This window comes from Schistocerca cancellata, chromosome 8 (assembly GCF_023864275.1).
Source record: "Schistocerca cancellata isolate TAMUIC-IGC-003103 chromosome 8, iqSchCanc2.1, whole genome shotgun sequence".
Lineage (NCBI taxonomy): Eukaryota > Metazoa > Arthropoda > Insecta > Orthoptera > Acrididae > Schistocerca > Schistocerca cancellata.
Genome location: NC_064633.1, coordinates 596,143,072 through 596,161,303, shown reverse-complemented (window position 1 = coordinate 596,161,303; position 18,232 = coordinate 596,143,072). Strand labels below are relative to the sequence as shown.

Genomic DNA, 18,232 nt, shown 5'->3' with positions numbered 1-18,232 from the left:
TACGCAGTGCCGTAGGGGACCGCACCGCCACTTGCCAGCAAATTAGGGACACTGTTGCTCCTGGGGTATCGGCGAGGACCATTCGCAACCGTCTCCATGAAGCTGGGCTACGGTCCCGCACACCGTTAGGCCGTCTTCCGCTCACGCCCCAACATCGTGCAGCCCGCCTACAGTGGTGTCGCGACAGGCGTGAATGGAGGGACGAATGGAGACGTGTCGTCTTCAGCGATGAGAGTCGCTTCTGCCTTGGTGCCAATGATGGTCGTATGCGTGTTTGGCGCCGTGCAGGTGAGCGCCACAATCGGGACTGCATACGACCGAGGCACACAGGGCTAACACCCGGCATCATGGTGTGGGGAGCGATCTCCTACACTGGCCGTACACCACTGGTGATCGTCGAGGGGACACTGAATAGTGCACGGTACATCCAAACCGTCATCGAACCCATCGTTCTACCATTCCTAGACCGGCAAGGGAACTTGCTGTTCCAACAGGATAATGCACGTCCGCATGTATCCCGTGCCACCCAACGTGCTCTAGAAGGTGTAAGGCAACTACCCTGGCCAGCAAGATCTCCGGATCTGTCCCCCATTGAGGATGTTTGGGACTGGATGAAGTGTCGTCTCACGCGGTCTGCACGTCCAGCACGAACGCTGGTCCAACTGAGGCGCCAGGTGGAAATGGCATGGCAAGCCGTTCCACAAGACTACATCCAGCATCTCTACGACCGTCTCCATGGGAGAATAGCAGCCTGCATTGCTGCGAAAGGTGGATATACACTGTACTAGTGCCGACATTGTGCATGCTCTGTTGCCTGTGTCTATGTGCCTGTGGTTCTGTCAGTGTGATCATGTGATGTATCTGACCCCAGGAATGTGTCAATAAAGTTTCCCGTTCCTGGGACAATGAATTCACGGTGTTCTTATTTCAATTTCCAGGAGTGTATTTTGCTATAAGCCTTTTTTATCGATACTACGCAAGGTATAGCGTTGTGAAGTCCAAGCCCGCAGATATGTCATTGCCTTGCGTAAGGTGTCGAATTATTTACTTGAATTCATCCTCAGGTACGATGGCCCTTCGTTTCCTCTATGGCGGCGTGCCGTTCCTGCAACGCTTCAAAGGCAAGTTCACGGGCGACGCCGTCTCCGACTTCTTCCTCGAGCTGGTGCGCCAGACCGTCGACGAGCGACTGGAGAAAGACATCAAGAGGAACGACTTCCTCGACCTGCTCATCCAGCTCAAGCAGAAGGGACACCTGGAGGGCGACGCCCACGCTCTGGTGCAGACCGAGGAATCGATTGGTAAGCACTGTGAAACTTTGCTTGGTGGCAATTACGTGTTTCTGTTGTGAGCTACTGTACTAACAGCGAGAAGTGTTCAAGAAGTGCCAACCGTTCTACTTCGAAATGGTGGCGGATCCTTTATGGGCTATCATCTATGTACTTATGATCCATTTCATACAAGCCACTCGATGTGGTGTCCTGTTCCACCTCTGGGGAGTCGAGAATGACGTGGTGTTGTCTGTGCCACAGTCACACAGAGGTGTGTCATTCTGCAGTGTGCCTTACGGGTGCCATCTGAACCTTGCGTGGCTGCAGTCAAGACAAAATCCTGCGCCGTGGAGGAAGTACCACAATCGATTCCCATCACCGATCTTGATGAAAGTTTGTGTAGGTAACATTTACATACGTCTTTATCTCAAGGTGAGAACCTCTAATTGTAATTGGTATGTGCACGACAGTGTACGGCCAAACATGTTCCAAAAAGCCGCTCACGAAAATGTGAGTTTCAGCTGGTCCTATCTCGGGTTCTATTGATCGCACACATAATGACGCAAGTCTTTCGGGTATTACTTGGCATAGCAACTATTTGCATACATATTGGAAGAACGGGCGAGCTATATCTATCCTGCAGCACGAGGTCAAAATTTAAACATCACAAATTTAAACATCAGCCTAGACAAATTGTGCAAGTCTGCTATCTATTCTGCTTTAAATGTATTTATAGGGTAGACCTTAGGCGGATTATGAAAGCAGCATTATTTTCATTGGCGGTTCCCGAGAGAACCCAGAAAAACAAAGATTTTTATATACGAAAAGTACTAATTGTGGGGTTATCACTTCTATAAATTCTACTCATGACTCATAGACGAAATTTTTACCATACGTTCTGAAGACGATATGCCCGGCGCCCTCCGAATCTTTTTTCGATTTAATTATCCATTAGCGAAATCCATCAAAGTCACCGTACATATGCAGAAGACCGCAAAAACCGGTTTTTAGCCGTTTTTGCTCTCTGGGGCGCAATTATCTCAATACGTAACCGTACCAAACGTATCAAACCTTAAATATGTGTTCTTAAGTTATCAAGATACACCAGAAAAACCAATATTTTTGGGTATCAGACGTACCAACTCTGGACGTGGCATTTTCTATAAATTCTGTTCATGGCAAATCGTAGAATTTTTAGCCATATGTTCTTGAAATCATATTGTCGTGAAATCTTGAAACTTTTTTCGGTTCATTACCCGTTACCCATATCAAGAGGTTCAAAAGTACCGCACTTACGCACTAAAAATTTCAGATTAATTTCCGGTCTGAGGCGTGAATGTAGTTTTAACTCTCATTGTGAAGCTATGGAAAGGGTTCCAAAGTCATCACACTACGTTTTTAGTCAGAATGTTTTCACCAATAGAACTTCATGATGCGTAGTCTCTGTGTAATGGGCACTTCGTATCTTTACAAATATGCGAAAAGTGGTAATGCAGTGACAGAAAAGGGCTAACAGGGTCTTAAAATGACTTTAAAGAACTTAAAATAACTGCCAAAAGTAATGTAAAACTGTAAATACTACAAATTCAGTAAAATATTCGTAATAATATTTTTTCTCTTTTAAGAAAAAAAAAATCATAACTTGGGCCGTTTCAATCAATAGTGATCGGTGAGCAAAGTGTCCAGAAAAAATGGTAAGCAAAAGATTTTGTGTTAGCCTTATATTTATGAGTACTTATTTGTTGTTTATTTGTGGTAAAGTACAGAAATGTGCCGAATATACAAATAAACTCGAAATCTTAATGACCTTCTGGAATTCGTTTTATATAAGCTGAAAACTCTGTTGTAGCAGGGAGAAGAACGGATCAGCTGAAAAATGCTTCTGTCAGAGAACAAAAAATACGAATGTGTTCCTGTAGAAAGACCCTGACAGAAAAGTGAGGAATCAGCTTCTTCAATTCCCATCTCGCCTTCGTCCGCAGCCCGTGGTCGTGCGGTAGCGTTCTCGCTTCCCACGCTCGGGTTCCCGGGTTCGACTCCCGGCGGGTTCAGGGATTGCCTCGTGATGCTGGGTGTTCTGTGGTGTCCTTAGGTTAGTTAGGTTTAAGTAGTTCTAAGTTCTAGGGGACTGATGACCAAAGATGTTAAGTCCCATAGTGCTCAGAGCCATTTGAACCATCTCGCCTTCCTCACCAAATTTTATTGGATACTAACATATTCTACCTTTTTTTGTGCTGAAAGCAGAATGACAGCGACGATGGAAGAGAGAGGAGACAGTGCCAGTGGGAGAGAAAGAGAGCGGAGGCAGTGATAGTGGTGTCAAGATAGTGTGGTAGTGAAATGAAAGGAAGATTGATGAAGACAACAGGGGTGGGAGACAAGAAGAAGAGAGAGCATTTATTGATGGTCAATGGGAGTTGGTGGCAGTAAAGGAGAAAGAGATGTGACTGGAGATAAAAGCAGTGCCGTAGAAAGAGAAAGGAGAGACTGGAAGCCAAAAATACAGATGGGTGGAGACCATTCACAGTCATTTCGGTGTATGGTCCCTTCTAGACTTCAACGTATAGGGGTAGGGAAGACCGCATTTGGAACGAAATTTAACCATGTGCATATAGATGAAAAACTTGTTGGTCTCACCAGAATTTTTGAGCTGCCAAGATACAGTGGAGAAAATGGTAGTCGGTAGGAAACATAAAAGTAGGCAGAGTAAGTGAGACAGGAGGCAGCGGCAGTGGGATATGCCATAAATAATGGGAGAAAACGGAGGTGATGGGAGATACACGCATAGAGTGTGACTAGTGAGAGGGAGATTCTGCATTGAAGGCTCAACTACAAAGAAAATCTGAGTAAAAGGATTTAGAATGTAATGTGTTAAAAGAGAGCGACAACATTCTCATGCCAACATTTTTGGTGAGGATGGCGGTATTAGTACTGAGGAAGCTGATTGCACAGTTTTTTGACTGACTCCTTTAAAGTGGAAGATATTCGGCTTATTTCTGCTCCGACTGGAGCATTTTTCCGCTCATAAATGATTATTTGTGTGTTGCAAATGGTATACCAAGAAGTTTCCGAAAAAGCTTCCAAAACCAAATACTCACACCCAGATGTTTTACGTGAGTCGATTCGTCAATGAAAGAAGTTCAAGCTATGCTGAAATTGAGATGTGCAGCCCGCATCTCGTGGTCGTGCGGTAGCGTTCTCGCTTCCCACGCCCGGGTTCCCGGGTTCGATTCCCGGCGGAGTCAGGGATTTTCTCTGCCTCGTGATGGCTGGGTGTTGTGTGCTGTCCTTAGGTTAGTTAGGTTTAAATAGTTCTACGTTCTAGAGGACTGATGACCATAGATGTTAAGTCCCATAGTCCTCAGAGCCATTTGAACCATTTTTTTGAAATGTGCCAATACCGGTGCAACGAAACATATACCTTATGCACACTGGAAATCCTTCTCATTTCATTGTTATTAGTCGTCCAAACTCTATAAATCTGATTCGAAGAGATGAGCGAGTTTCCTGGCCTCCACATTTTCCAGACATAAATGCACTAGATTTCTACGTGTGAGGACAACGGCCGTTTCAAGTCGGGCCTTCGAAGTTTTCTGGTAAGTATTTCCTCTTTCTTTGACGTTTGTAATTCGAGACCTGCCATTGACTACTGCCATTAACTTCTGTCTTAACAAGGATGTTATAATGCCACTGGTTTGACCTGTGTGGTAGAGATTTTTTATGGTCTCGTTTCGAAGTGAGTGATTAAAGGACGTCTGCTGAATTCCGATATAATCCCATTTCTGCGATTTCTGGTGCATTATTTGGAATTCATTTATAGCCACTATTTGATATAGCTCACCTACTTTTCAGACTGCTTCGTGGGTAATGCGATGTCATAGTAAGGCAATGGGAGTGAATTTAGTTTCGGAGATATCTGCCGACAGATGCAACAATTAATTTCATTTGCCATTTAGTTATCACTTTCTTTAAAACAGCATCGCTTGGTAATGGGGATAGTCAGTAACAGTAACCCTCCACAACGCATGTCTTCAACAGATTCAGAACAGCTATTTCAGTCTGCAGTGAAGTGCATCCTGTTATTAAACTACTTTACACATTAAAACTTGGACAAGACGAGCACAGAGTGCTCATGAAGTTAACCATATGGAGGAACGTCAGTTTTTGTTGCAGATATGAGTCTTGTCTACCCAAGAATGAAACTTGTTACTAGTTATACCAGAGAGAGGTTTCAAAGACAACTAATGAATTAGATGTGTCAGTTACCCCAACTCTCTGAATGCGTTTACAGAACACACGATCGAACAGCGGAGGAGTGGTACTCAAGCGTCAAATGTAGGTTACAATATCGCCGGATGTAATTAACATTTTACAATGCAACAAACGGCACTGATTACGCATTTGTTTATATGTTCAGGTGTGCTAACAGAACTAACGGGGTTCCATTTAAAAAACAAAGGTTTGTGTTAAGAAACATACTTCCGTGCATTTTTTTATGGTTTGTATTAACCAATTACACTAGCCCCTCTCCTCGCGTTCGGTCTGTGGAATCGATTCGTCAGTATTTGATGTGGTTTACGAAATATATCCAGCGGTAATGTTAGGTGACTCACCATGTATATGTGCCAACCGAAGTCGTGGTCATCATAAGTTTGCTACACTTGGACGCCTACCAACGTCAGCCCCTGCCACTGGCTGGTCTATACTCTTTTGACGGACCCAGGCGGCGAAGCACCGACACTGTCTGTTGGCTTAACCACAAGGTTAGCTTCACTCTGTGACCGTCTCCACGAGACCACCTGCAGATGTCCTGTCTTCACCTCATGATCCGAGGTACGAAGTGCGGTACCCCATGGTCCCGTCTGACGTCGACAGACCGAGAACCCCACCCACCAGTCCAGGGTTCGTGACTCAGATACCACGGCCTGCTCTGGTTAGCCAGGCCACCAGCCTGCCCCGCTCCAGCCATCTGAGCTGGATCGCTACCACGACACCCTAATTCGGTCACAACAACAGAATGCGCTAGTGGCCAATCCTCCTTCCTACAGGACTGCCTTGCGCTATAGGACGTTGGTACGCTTGGCTGGAGGGTTGTGCAACTATAGCCCGTCATCTGCTTACTGCAGGCACACTACTCTTTCAAATCTTTTTTTTATTCCAGTCTCTGATCAGTATACAAAGTTCTTCGAAGATGACCGGTTACAATCAGTAATGACCATCTTCAAATCTTTTGTACAAATCTTTCTTTTATTCCAGTCATTGATCACAATATAAAGTCCTTCGACTATGGCCGGTTTGAGTAAAGACATGTCATTCAGGCATATGCGGACTATATCGCAGCTTGTGAAGGCTGCTCTTTGTCTGTCTCTGGTTAACAGTCAAAATATTCGGCTACCTTCCTCATCTACGGCACGATCCTCCTACAGCAGAGAACCACCAGCCCATGCCATTCTCTTCTCACAGCATTACAGTACATTCGTCAAGAAAGGTTGGTGTGATACTGCCGGCCGGCGTGGCGGTGCGGTTCTAGGTGCTTCAGTTTGGAACCGCGTGACCGGCAGGTTCGAATCCTGCCTCAGGCATGGATGTATGTGATGTCCTTAGGTTAATTAGGTTTAAGTAGTTCTAAGTTCTAGGGGACTGATGACCTCAGAAGTTAAGTCCCATAGTGCTCAGCGCCATTTGAACCACTTTTTTTTTGGTGTGTCAAATGCTTTTCGCATAATAAGAGGTACTGCATCTACCGGAAGGCGTTGATCCACGTCGTCCAGTATGCTGTGTGTTAAGAGTTAGAGTTTAGTTTCGAACGAACAATGCCTACTCAACCCATGCTGGCTGGCATGGTATTTTGCTCACGAAATTAAGGGTATACGGAACGCCCTATGCTTACAATGTTAAATTGAGCTAAAAGTTAGGAACATTTTCTCATTTGTTATTAGGAAGATACTCTTGATTTTTTCACAGAACGCAGAGATATGTTCTGCTTTTATGCTGAATTATTAATTTTGAAAAAAATAATGTATAGTTTTTCAGATATTTTATTTTTTGTAAATGGCGGGACTGCTACGGTCGCAGGTTCGAATCCTGCCTCGGGCAAGGGTGTGTGTGATGTCCTTAGGTTAGTTAGGTTTAAGTAGTTCTAAGTTCTAGGGGACTTATGACCTAAGATGTTGAGTCCCATAGTGCTCAGAGCCATTTGAACCATTTGAATCCATAGCTTGTATCATCAGAATCGTCCAACAGCTTCCTCTTGATGGCTCCGCTATGCTGTCTAGCCATCTTTGAATATACTTTTATGGCATTATCTGAAGACCTGAGCCGTTCCTTGTCCAAACAAAGCATAGCTGCGGCAGTTCGTAGTCCTACACAGAGCCCCAACTTCTGCAGAACTTTGCACTTTGTTATATTGCCCTGATTGAATGATGAAACAGCATCATAAACGCCAAAGTGAAGGGTGTTTATACCCACAAACACAGGTTTAGGTAGTCTATTCCATATCACATGGTTCACACACTCATTTGGATTTTGAGTCCGGCCATGAAGACGTTTCTTTAGTAGACTAATATCTGCGAGGTCTCGGAATATTGGTTTATTTCATCCATTATGGCAGGTGGCAGGTGATGAGTGTGATTGTATTGTTTCTTAGTTACCTTGCCTCTGTTGTACTTGCACCAACTATCGTCTCCTTTTGGACATAGCCCATGTTGCGGCTTCTCATTGTTTGAAGCTGTATGAAAAAACAGAGCCCAGACTGCTCTTCTCATTAATTTTGCATCTGCTGTATTCTGTCTTATTGCTAGACCATAGCACTTCTGAATATGATCTATTGTAGCATCTGTCAGTCTATTTTTCCCATTTAAAGTTTTTCCATCGCTCAATTACTTGCCTTTCATGCTAGCCTTGAGCTGCCGAAGTCTTGATCCCATCCTTTTCTGAACATGGCCAACACACTCCAGTTTGGAAATTTTCACATCGTTACCATAGGGTCTCAGTTCCTCAATTTCTTTGAAAGCCTTTGAGTCACCATCTCCAAGATAATTTATGTATCTAACGTTGTACCATTTTACTGAGTGTTACTAAGTACTTTTTACACCAGCAACTTCCATACCAACACTTGGCCCATAGTAATTTGCCATGCACTCCTCTTCATGTTTAGTTTTCATTTTCTCCTTCCATCTGCAATTCTTGGAAAGTATTGCCACATCAACTACCTTACCAGTGTCCATATTTGTAGCTGTTACTACACCATTCAGAGATGTGTGGCCTCTCTCCTGCCAGCTTCCATCAAAAGCTATGGACAAGTCTCAGCTATTATTATTTTCAACAACTGCTTCCTGAACAGCATCTTTCATGTTTTCCTGTGCCACATCTTCTACAGCAGAGCCTATTGCAATTATGTGTTTGTTAAATTTTGAAGGTGGAGGAGAGAGGTTCATCACACCACACAACATGGCGCCTGCAGCCCTTCTCTATCCTACACACCGTAATCCATAAACCAGTCTAAAGTTTATAACGTATAGTTTACCTGTATCTGCAGTAACATGTGAGGAATTGAAGAAAGTAACACTGTGTTTGCAATAACTGCACATCAACTCTAATTCACAAGCAAGTCCTACATGTAAGATTGTTTTCAATGATACACCACATTTTCCACATTGTTTGCAGCACACATTGTTCTCCAAAACGTCTGATAATAAAGGGACGTTAATTACCTTTCATAACAATGACATGGATGTACTTACAAAGGAAACAATACAAATGGTGCAGAATCTATTGTCAACTGTCTAGCAGTGCAGCCAACAGAAAAGCTAACTGTTTTGTGCTCAATTATATCTCTGGCAAGGCTGTCTATATCAGGACTTCGCGTCTCATATACGAGGTGCGGAACATCGTGTGTCGAAATTATTTTAAAAAAATTATTTAAAATAGTTCTATCACGTCATCCAAATATTTTATACATGGTATTAAACGGGAGAGTCTAAATTTTTCAAAAATGCATTTACTCAAAAATCGAATATTTTAAAATCGAAAAACTCATTCCGTATACCCTTAAGATGGAGCTTAGAATATGTTCTAAGACTCTGGTGCAGATAGATGTCAAACATATTTGACGGTAGTTTTGTGCATTCCCTGATACCCTTCTAGTAAGCGGGTATGGACTGTAATTTCTTCCAACCACTTGGTATCGTGCTCTTTGGTCTAGGGGTCTGCGGTATATTATGGGTAAAAGATAGAACGACGCAGTGCAAAATACTGTATACAATCTCAGGAGAAACCATCGGACTTGGAACTTTGTGGCATTTTAAAGATTTCAACTGTCGCTCAATTGCAGGGACACTAATAGCTACATTAAATCACTGTCCATCGCCTTAGCTGGTCAGCGCATCTGACTGCCATGCAAGGGGTGGGGGCTCGATTCCCGACCGGGGCGGAGACTGGATACTGTATTGTGTTCACTGTTGTTTCATCGTTATCGAGGTACAAGCTGCCCAGTGTGGCGTCAACTGAAAAGAGCTGCAACTCTGTGGCAGAACTTCCTCAGGTGGGGTCTCCCAGCGATCAGTGCCATATGAACATTTCATAATATTCCTTTCGGGTGTGCAGCCGGATAATAACGTCATCTTGACACAATATTTCAGCGTTCCAACTGTCCGCCATCTTCAGGTGAGAGTGCTGGTACACGAACTCGCCGGAAATGATTTCTCAGCGCAAGCGGCGGCCCCTATATAGGTCGTAGAAGGCCCGCAACGCCTGCGTGAGAAGGTGCCGTAACTGCCCTCCAGCGCAAGTAAACATACCGCGCCGCCAGTGGCGGAAAGAGGCGAAATCGAGATATCGCTATCAAAAATTATTCCGACGATCGAAACACAGACCGTTGTTTTTTAATGTCTGATAACACCGGGTTCCAAGTCTTACTTAAAAGGTAACCCTTGTCGCTATTAATAAGATTATCAGATCAACCAATCTCTATGGATTCTTTTAAAACACAGTCACAATAGCGAGAAACAGGGGCAACCATTTGTGTCTCGTCGTACAGCATTCTGTGTCCCTCGGTGAGACAGTGCTCCGTCACTGCCGGTTTCTCAGGCTGAAGCAAACGTGTGTGCCGCTGGTGCTCAACACATTGGTTCTGAATGGTCCAGATTGCCTGACCAATGTAACCCTTCCCACAGTGGCAAGGGATCTTGTACACACCGGGCTTACTCAAACCCAAATAATCCTTAAGAGAGCCAAGAAGTGCTCTAATCTTGGCTGGCGGACGAAAAATACTTTTGATGTGATATCGTTTTAGAATTATTCCTATCTTCGATGAAATGCTCTCAGCAAAAGGTAGAAAAGCCACCGATTTGCAGGTATCTTCCGGTGGTTCAGGCGAAGGTCCATACTGGAAAGCATGACGGATCTATTTATCTGTATAGCCATTCGGTTTGAACACTATCTTGAGATGGTCCAATTATTGTGTCAAGCTTTTTCCATCTGAAATGGCATAAGCTCTTCTCGCCAACGTCCTCAGGACACCCGTACGCTGGAACGATGTATGACAGCTAGAAGCATGCAGGTAACGGTCCCTGTGCGTAGGCTTTCGATAAACACTGTGTCCCAGTGTCCCATCATCCTTTCTGTACACCAGAACATCCAGAAACGGAAGCATTCATTTTTGAGCGTACCACCTATATCTGCAGCAGGGTGGAGATCACACTTGAATAGTGCTCTCGGATTTTCCTCCGTAAAGGAAAGTTTGAAAACAGAATTTAGGGTATCTGCTTTTGCTTCACCACAACCACTTGCAGCTCCTGTGTCAGCCTTGAGGGTCTGGAAGCTAAATTCGTTGCCACTGACAGCGTTAATAAGTATCACCACAATATCTTTTGGTTTTCTGAGACTTATTTCTTTAAGACTGAGTTATGATTGTCATTGAAGAATTCATATATTGTACCTCCGTCAGCCAAACGTGTCTCCTTTGGCATCTCTCTGCCTGGAGTCTACCAATCGTCGCAGCTGAGTTTTCCTGGTAAGATACAGATGCCGCCTCCTGTTTGCAGAGTTTACCCACGAGCTGATGACGGCGCAGTGCTTCGTGTTCTTCGCGGCGGGCTTCGAGACGTCGTCGACAACGATGAGTTTCTGCCTGCACGAGCTGGCGGTGCACCAGGACGTCCAGGAGCGGGTCCGGGCGGAGGTGGACGCGGTCGTGCGCAAGCACGGCGGCGCCATCACCTACGACGCCATCCAGGACATGACCTACCTCGACCAGGTCGTGGCAGGTGCGTCTCAACCCACCAAAACCGAGGTGTCTATCGCAATGAAAAAGTAAACAAATCTTTTGCTAGCAATCCCCAAAAGCGACTTCTAACTTTACTGTATTCTCAGGGCGTACATGCTCAGTGCTAATTTTATCTACTTTTTTATTTGACCTGATCGTATTAGGACCATTAGGCCATCTCTTATATAGGAGCAGGGTTTCACATATACAGTACATTTCCTTACCATAGTTACCTAAGAACTATTACTCCTAGACTACTTGCTGAAAGAGGGTAGTAGATATTTCTCGCGTTTTGGCTAATGAGTCTAGAATGACCAACCTGTACCTCTTGGTTTAGGATAGGCTGAGCTTTCGCACTACTTTTTCCGCAATTTTTGTAGTGCACATAGGTCGGCATTGAGATTCTCGGTAGCTGTCTCCACGGTCGTCGTCAATAGAAAGAACTGGAGATCATCAGCGTACGTGTAGCATTTGCAGTAGTGTAAAACTGATGACACGTCAGATACCTATGGGACCCAACACTGAACCCTGGGGGACACCTGATACTACCTGCCTCCGTTGTGACTTTATAATGTTGAACATGGCGCATGCTGGTGAGACGTCAAGTGCGTACGAAACCAATGAACTTCACTTGGCAAGAACTGTAGAGTACTAAGTTAGAAAAGTAGGACATAAAAGTCGATATTTTCAAAGACTCTGGTGGGTTCTAAGAGGGACATGAGTCTGAACTCGTAATTTCTTGCCATAAAGATTACAATATTTTGTAACTGACGGGTAGACCTCTTACGTATCATAAGTATTCGTTGCAAAGTACCGAATACTTCTCGCGACTTGAAGTACCGGTTCGGATCTCCTTATAACATTTCTTTACTCTCGTGTCGTCTGCACTCCTATTAGTGCTCCACTCGGTAGTTTTCGAATTCCACCAATATGTGTCAGCTGACCAGGTCGGCAACAAGGAACTACACGTTACTCCCTGTTAGCGTCCGAGTTGGTAGCGATATGAGGTAACGAGTATATCTGTAGTCTTGATGCATTTCCATACTCCCGTGAATTCACACTCGCCAGACACGTGTTTGACAATGAAATGGGTGAAGTAACATAGGTTAATGTGTGAATTTCATGCGGCAGAATTGTTCTAATCTTGAATCCAAGTCCTTTTCAGCATCTTGTAAATCGCAACATTGATGATACAGTAATCTTAAGGCGGACTTACTAAACTAGAGTTCTTAATGTAAATTTCTGATTCAGCAAATAATATAAATAGAATACATATAAATGGTGAGAAGCCTTCGCTGAAATCAGTGGATATTTGCTAGACAGATACAGAAGTTAAGTTTGTTGATACCTATGACGCCTTTTCTAGCAGCATGCTGATGGAGCTTTGCTTTTGGAGGAAAAATGAATTAGCACACAGATTTGAGTAAGCGTCAAGAATCCAGTAAACTACTCATTCATCCACCTGTGAAGGTAAGGAGTGTTAACTCGCAAATAACGGTACAGGGCAAATGCACGAAAAGACAAAGAAATCACGCTCAACTACAATCCCATCGCCTTTGTGAAACAGGTCGCAGTAGGTGTGTCTCCACTGACTCAACACGTGAACGCTGCCACGAACAAAATTTTAATAGTTAATGCTTTTACCATGTGTGACAAGCCGTAACACCTAACAAACAAACCTTTAACAGAACTTAGCAAATCAGTTGCAAAGATATTCGACACCTCTCGTCGCTAAAGAAAGACACCAGCCTAAGATTGTATTTCAAGTTACATGTCAGTTCTGTATTCGACTGCAGCTGAGAAAAACTGCATCAGCATTCGAAATGGTTTGCTCTATCTATTGCTTCCATTAACATGGCTCTTGGGTGTTCACTGTAGGAATATTCCGGCCATTTAACAGGGTACCTACAGCAGCTTTGCACCACTGCCGAAGTTTCTGAAATAAAATAATCAGTAACATTTTTTTTATATTCGTCTATGGCAGTGACTACAGTACGCAATAAATTCTGCCAAAAGTGTTATTTTGGTAATTATCGTATGTGTCGTTCACCAATGTGAAAGTGTTCGAAACTATTGGAACTAGTTCTGTTGTGTCGGTAGAAGTGCCAACACCGTGTTACTAGAGGAGGCCGAAATGCACACGTTTTAGCTCACGCAGGCTGGAGTGAAGAGGGAAGAACTATACTGACGTGAGGTCTGGAACATGACAAGGAATTAGAATTCAGAATGCGGACGGAATTAGTTTCATACTTAACTTTAATCCATTAATGATGAACGTCGCTCTTGACGGTACATGAGTTACAATATTATCAGTGCAGAAGACATAGTAACTGAATATGGCGCCTTGCTAGGTCGTAGCAAATGACGTAGCTGAAGGCTACGCTAAACTGTCGTCTCGGCAAATGAGAGCGTAGGTTACCAGTGAACCATCGCTAGCAAAGTCGGCTGTACAACTGGGGCAATTGCTAGGGAGTCTCTCTAGACTAGACATGCCGTGTGGCGGCGCTCGGTCTGCAATCACCGATAGTGGCGACACGCGGGTCCGACGTATACTAACGGACCGCGGCCGATTTAAAGGTTACCTCCTAGCAAGTGTGGTGTCTGGCGGTGACACCACATTCCTCCCCAGCAAATCGGCGGACGGTTGTGGTATAAGGCCTCCGACCACCGTGGGGAGGACCCCATGTTGGCGTATGCGACGAGGTGGGGAGCCTAACAACAGGCGAGGCTGTGCCACCCGCACCCTGCCATTCGGACCGCGGGGAGCTGAAAACCTGCTCCAGGGTGCACGCCAACATGCGGTGTATGCGCCCGTAGAGAGACAGGAGGGGCCGAAGGGTCGACGTCCATCGGGAAGGGGCACCCGACGGGCGAAGACGACATATGGTCCGGAGCGGGCGAGAGATCCATGTCGGAGGACGACTGGTCACGGGAAGCGATCGGCGGCGCGTGACCCAGGGAGGCGCCCGACGGCTGCAGCGACGCGTCCACCTCGGGCGTCGCCGGCGGGAGAACAGACGGCGGCGGCGGCGCGTCGCCATGGGGCAAAATGGAAGGCAGCGTCGGTAACACCTGGGGCTGAGGCGAGCCAGTAGATGGGTCCCCGGGGCGCTGAAAGCAGACGGGGAGCGGCAGATCCCGTGCGACGACAGAGGCGCAGCTGATTGAGATGCCGGCGCACCTCACCAGAGGCCCTCAAAACCAGATACATAGCACGTCCGAGGCAGCGAAGAATGCGCCCTTTGAGCCAATGCCATGAACCTCGATAGTGGCGGTAGTAGACAACGTCGCCTGGGACAAAAGCAGGTGTCTGCCGCTGCACAGGAACTTGATGCGGCGGATGTAGCAAAGACATCAAGGTTCGATGATGGCGACCGTGGAGCAACTCAGCCGGCGAGCGACCATCTCGGGGCTGAGAGCGATACGAGGACAAAAAGAGCAATAACGCGTCCTCCCGAGAATGCGACTCTTTCAACTTCAACATCTGTGACTTGAAAGTCCTGCCCAATCGTTCAGCGGCACCGTTGGACTGTGGCGAAAACGGTGCGGACGTCAGATGTTGAATACCATTGGCCTTGCAGAATGACTGAAATTCTGCGGACATGAATTGTGGGCCATTGTCGGAAAACATAGTCTATGGAAAACCTTCAATGCAAAAGATAGCAAATGACGCTTGGATTGTGGCAGATAATGTCGTGGAAGACATCCGGACAAGAAAAGGAAAATTACTGAATGAATCTATCACAACCAACCATCGAGCATTCCAGAATGGACCAGCAAAATCTATGTGTAAGCGTTGCCAAGGGAAAGTGGCTTTTGGCCACGCAAAGAATTTCCGTGGTGGTGCTGATTGTAGTTCGGCACACACCATGCAAGAAGAGCACATAGTCGTAATCGCGGCATCGATTCCGAACCAAGTACAGTGCTGACGAGCAAGTTGTTTCCTTCTCACTATACCCCAAAGTCCTTGGTGAAGAAGCTTTAAGACAGAGGACTGTAACGAACGTGGTACTACGACCCTGGACTGATCATTATCAGAACGCAACATCAAAACACCACGTCGAACAAAAAGTCTCTCCTTGTGAGCAAAATATCGGCAAACCAATGGGTCCCTGATCTGTGACTTTGACAAGGGCCATTGCGTAGCAACAAAACGCAGAACGGTAGCAAGGACAGGGTCGGCAGTTGTGGCTGTAGCTACACGACGAAAATCAGTCGGAAACAATTCGACCACGTCATCGGTTTCCGAATCAATGAACATGTAAGCAAGTTCGGAGGAATCGAATACCCTATCCTCGGTAACAGTCAAGCGGGACAACGCATCGGCGTTTCTGTGCTTAGCAGTGGACCGATACAAGATATCGTAGCGGAACTGCGAGAGGAAAATAGACCAGCGAATGAATTTCTGTGCAGTACGTGGGGGTACAGGCTTGTTCGGATGAAAAAGCGAGTCAAAGGTTTGTGGTCTGTGATGATGGTAAAGTGACGACCATACAAGAAATCATGAAACTTTGTAACACCAAAGACGAGAGCCAAAGCTTCTTTCTCGATCTGTGAATAATTTCTTTGCGCAGACGAGAGCAATTCGGACGCAAAGGCCATAGGGCGATCGTGGGAGCCATCTTTGTGCGCAAGCACAGCACCGATCCCGAAATCCGATGCATCCACCATCAACAAAAGGGGCATCCAGGGATCGAATGGCGTAAGGCAAGTATTGGAAACCAACGCCGATTTCAACCGGCGAAAGGCGCGTTCGCATTCCTTCGTCCAAACGAATGGAACACCTTTACGGCGTAAGCGATGAAGCGGAGCTGAAATGGAAGAGGCATGCGGCACATATCGGTGATAATAGTTGATTTTTCCCAGCACACTCTGTAGCTGCTTCAAATTCTGCGGCGAAGCCAAGTCCTGTATGGCACGGAGGTGCACGGGACTGGGATATATGCCTTGGGCATTGAGTACATGGCCCAGGTATGGCAAGTCACGAGCAAAAAAACACACATTTGTACTTCCGTAATCAAAGACCATTTTGTCGCAAGACCTGAAATAATGTTCTGAGATTGGCTAAATGTTCTTCTTCCGTCTTTCCGGAGATCACAATATCGTCCAGGTAGTTTGCTGTAGTAGGGACCGACGCACAAACAGTTTGTAGATGTTGCAGAAACAATGCATGGGAGGATGCACACCCGAATGGCAGTAGTTTGAATTGATACAAACCCAGATGCGTGTTAACCACTAAAACGCGCTGGGATTCTTCGTCCACCGGTATTTGCTAGTACGCATCTGCTAGGTCTTCCGGGCGGGATAAAGGAAAAGTTGCAATCAATAGTTGCGGATTCACTGTTACCTTGAAGTCCACACAAAGTCTCAATTTTCCCGAAGGTTTTGGCAGAATTACTAAGGGTGATGCCCAGAGAGAAGCCTGCACACGTTCAATTACACCTTGTGATTCCAAATCGTGTAATGTTTTTGCGACCTCATCACGCAATGCGTGGTGAACATTGCGCGCTCTGTAAAATTTCGGTTGCGCTTTTACTTTCAGTTCCAAATGCGTTTTATAGTTCTTAGCACAACGGAGGGCCGGTGCAAAAATGTCTGCAAATTCTTCATATAGACGAGAAACACTGTCTGAAGGCACAGTTTGGTTCACTGATAGGAACTGATTTACTATAGACAAGTGAAACAACTGAAATAAATCGAAACCAAACAGGTTTACTGCAGAAGAAGAACGCGGGACGTAAAATGACACAAGTTATTTTTGTCCTTTGTATGTTGCAAGAAGGCTGCACTGTCCTAACACAGGGATATCTTGACCTGAATAGCTAGTTAACTGAACATTTGCGGCACGCAACGGAGGTGTGCCCAACTGTTTGTGTCTTGATTGATTAGTGAAACTGCAGCTTTGGTATCGAGCTGGGAAGGTATCACTTTGCTGTTAATGTCAAAGTCTACAAAAAGTTTATTGCCCTGCTGACGACAAGAGCGCCTGTCTCGTGCAATATGAACTGACACTGCTACAAAATCACTTGCGACTTGACGGGAGTCCCGGCGATGTCGACGCACAGTATTTGTGGGACGAACACAGTCATTGTTAGAGAGAGTGGCACTGGGTGGAGTGGAATGAACGACATCAATTTCCATGGGTGAAGTTTCGCGAGCCTGAGTATCCTTGGTTCGATTCCGATTCCAGCACGAAGCAAAGAGCCTGGAATGGTATGGAGTTTCCAATCTGAGCTTTTTCTGGCAAACACTCTGAACATGTTATTTTTTATTACAGTAAAAGCAAATAGCTTGGCGTGATGGGCAATTCTCACGCAAATGTTTAGTAGCGCACCCTGGCATGATTTGAGCACTGCATTTGCTTGCTGGTGCGGTACACGTGGCTGCGAGCCTGGCGGCAGCAGTGCGGCCGGGCGCGAGGGCTGTTTACTGCTCTGTGCAGCTCGCCCGGCGGGCCGATTAACCTGACACATGGCTGGCGAAGTTTCAAATGATTCCTGAGCAAAGTCAAGTGTGCCCGCTGATCCAAGATGTCCATCACTTGTTGATGGGAGGGATTGACTAGTTTCAAAATCTGTTCACTTATATGAACATCAGAAACGTTCTGTGCAATTGCATCACGTACCATAATATCTGAATATGGGAGTCCACACTGACACTCAAAAGCACAATCCCTAGTAAGGCCTTGCAAGGTTGC

At 45.6% G+C, this 18,232-nt stretch overlaps 2 protein-coding genes across 2 annotated transcripts in view; both read left to right on the top strand.

Annotated features, from left to right (window-relative positions):
- Positions 1-18,232, top strand: part of LOC126094798 (cytochrome P450 6a2-like) — a 230,274-nt gene that overhangs the window by 71,866 nt on the left and 140,176 nt on the right. The window lies entirely within an intron of this gene.
- LOC126095700 (cytochrome P450 6a2-like) overlaps positions 1-18,232 on the top strand; it is a 63,062-nt gene that overhangs the window by 23,020 nt on the left and 21,810 nt on the right. The window contains exons 3-4 of the mRNA XM_049910452.1: positions 1,065-1,301; positions 11,315-11,536. Of these exons, the coding sequence (XP_049766409.1) occupies positions 1,065-1,301; positions 11,315-11,536 (459 nt within the window). The remainder of the gene's footprint in view (positions 1-1,064; positions 1,302-11,314; positions 11,537-18,232) is intronic.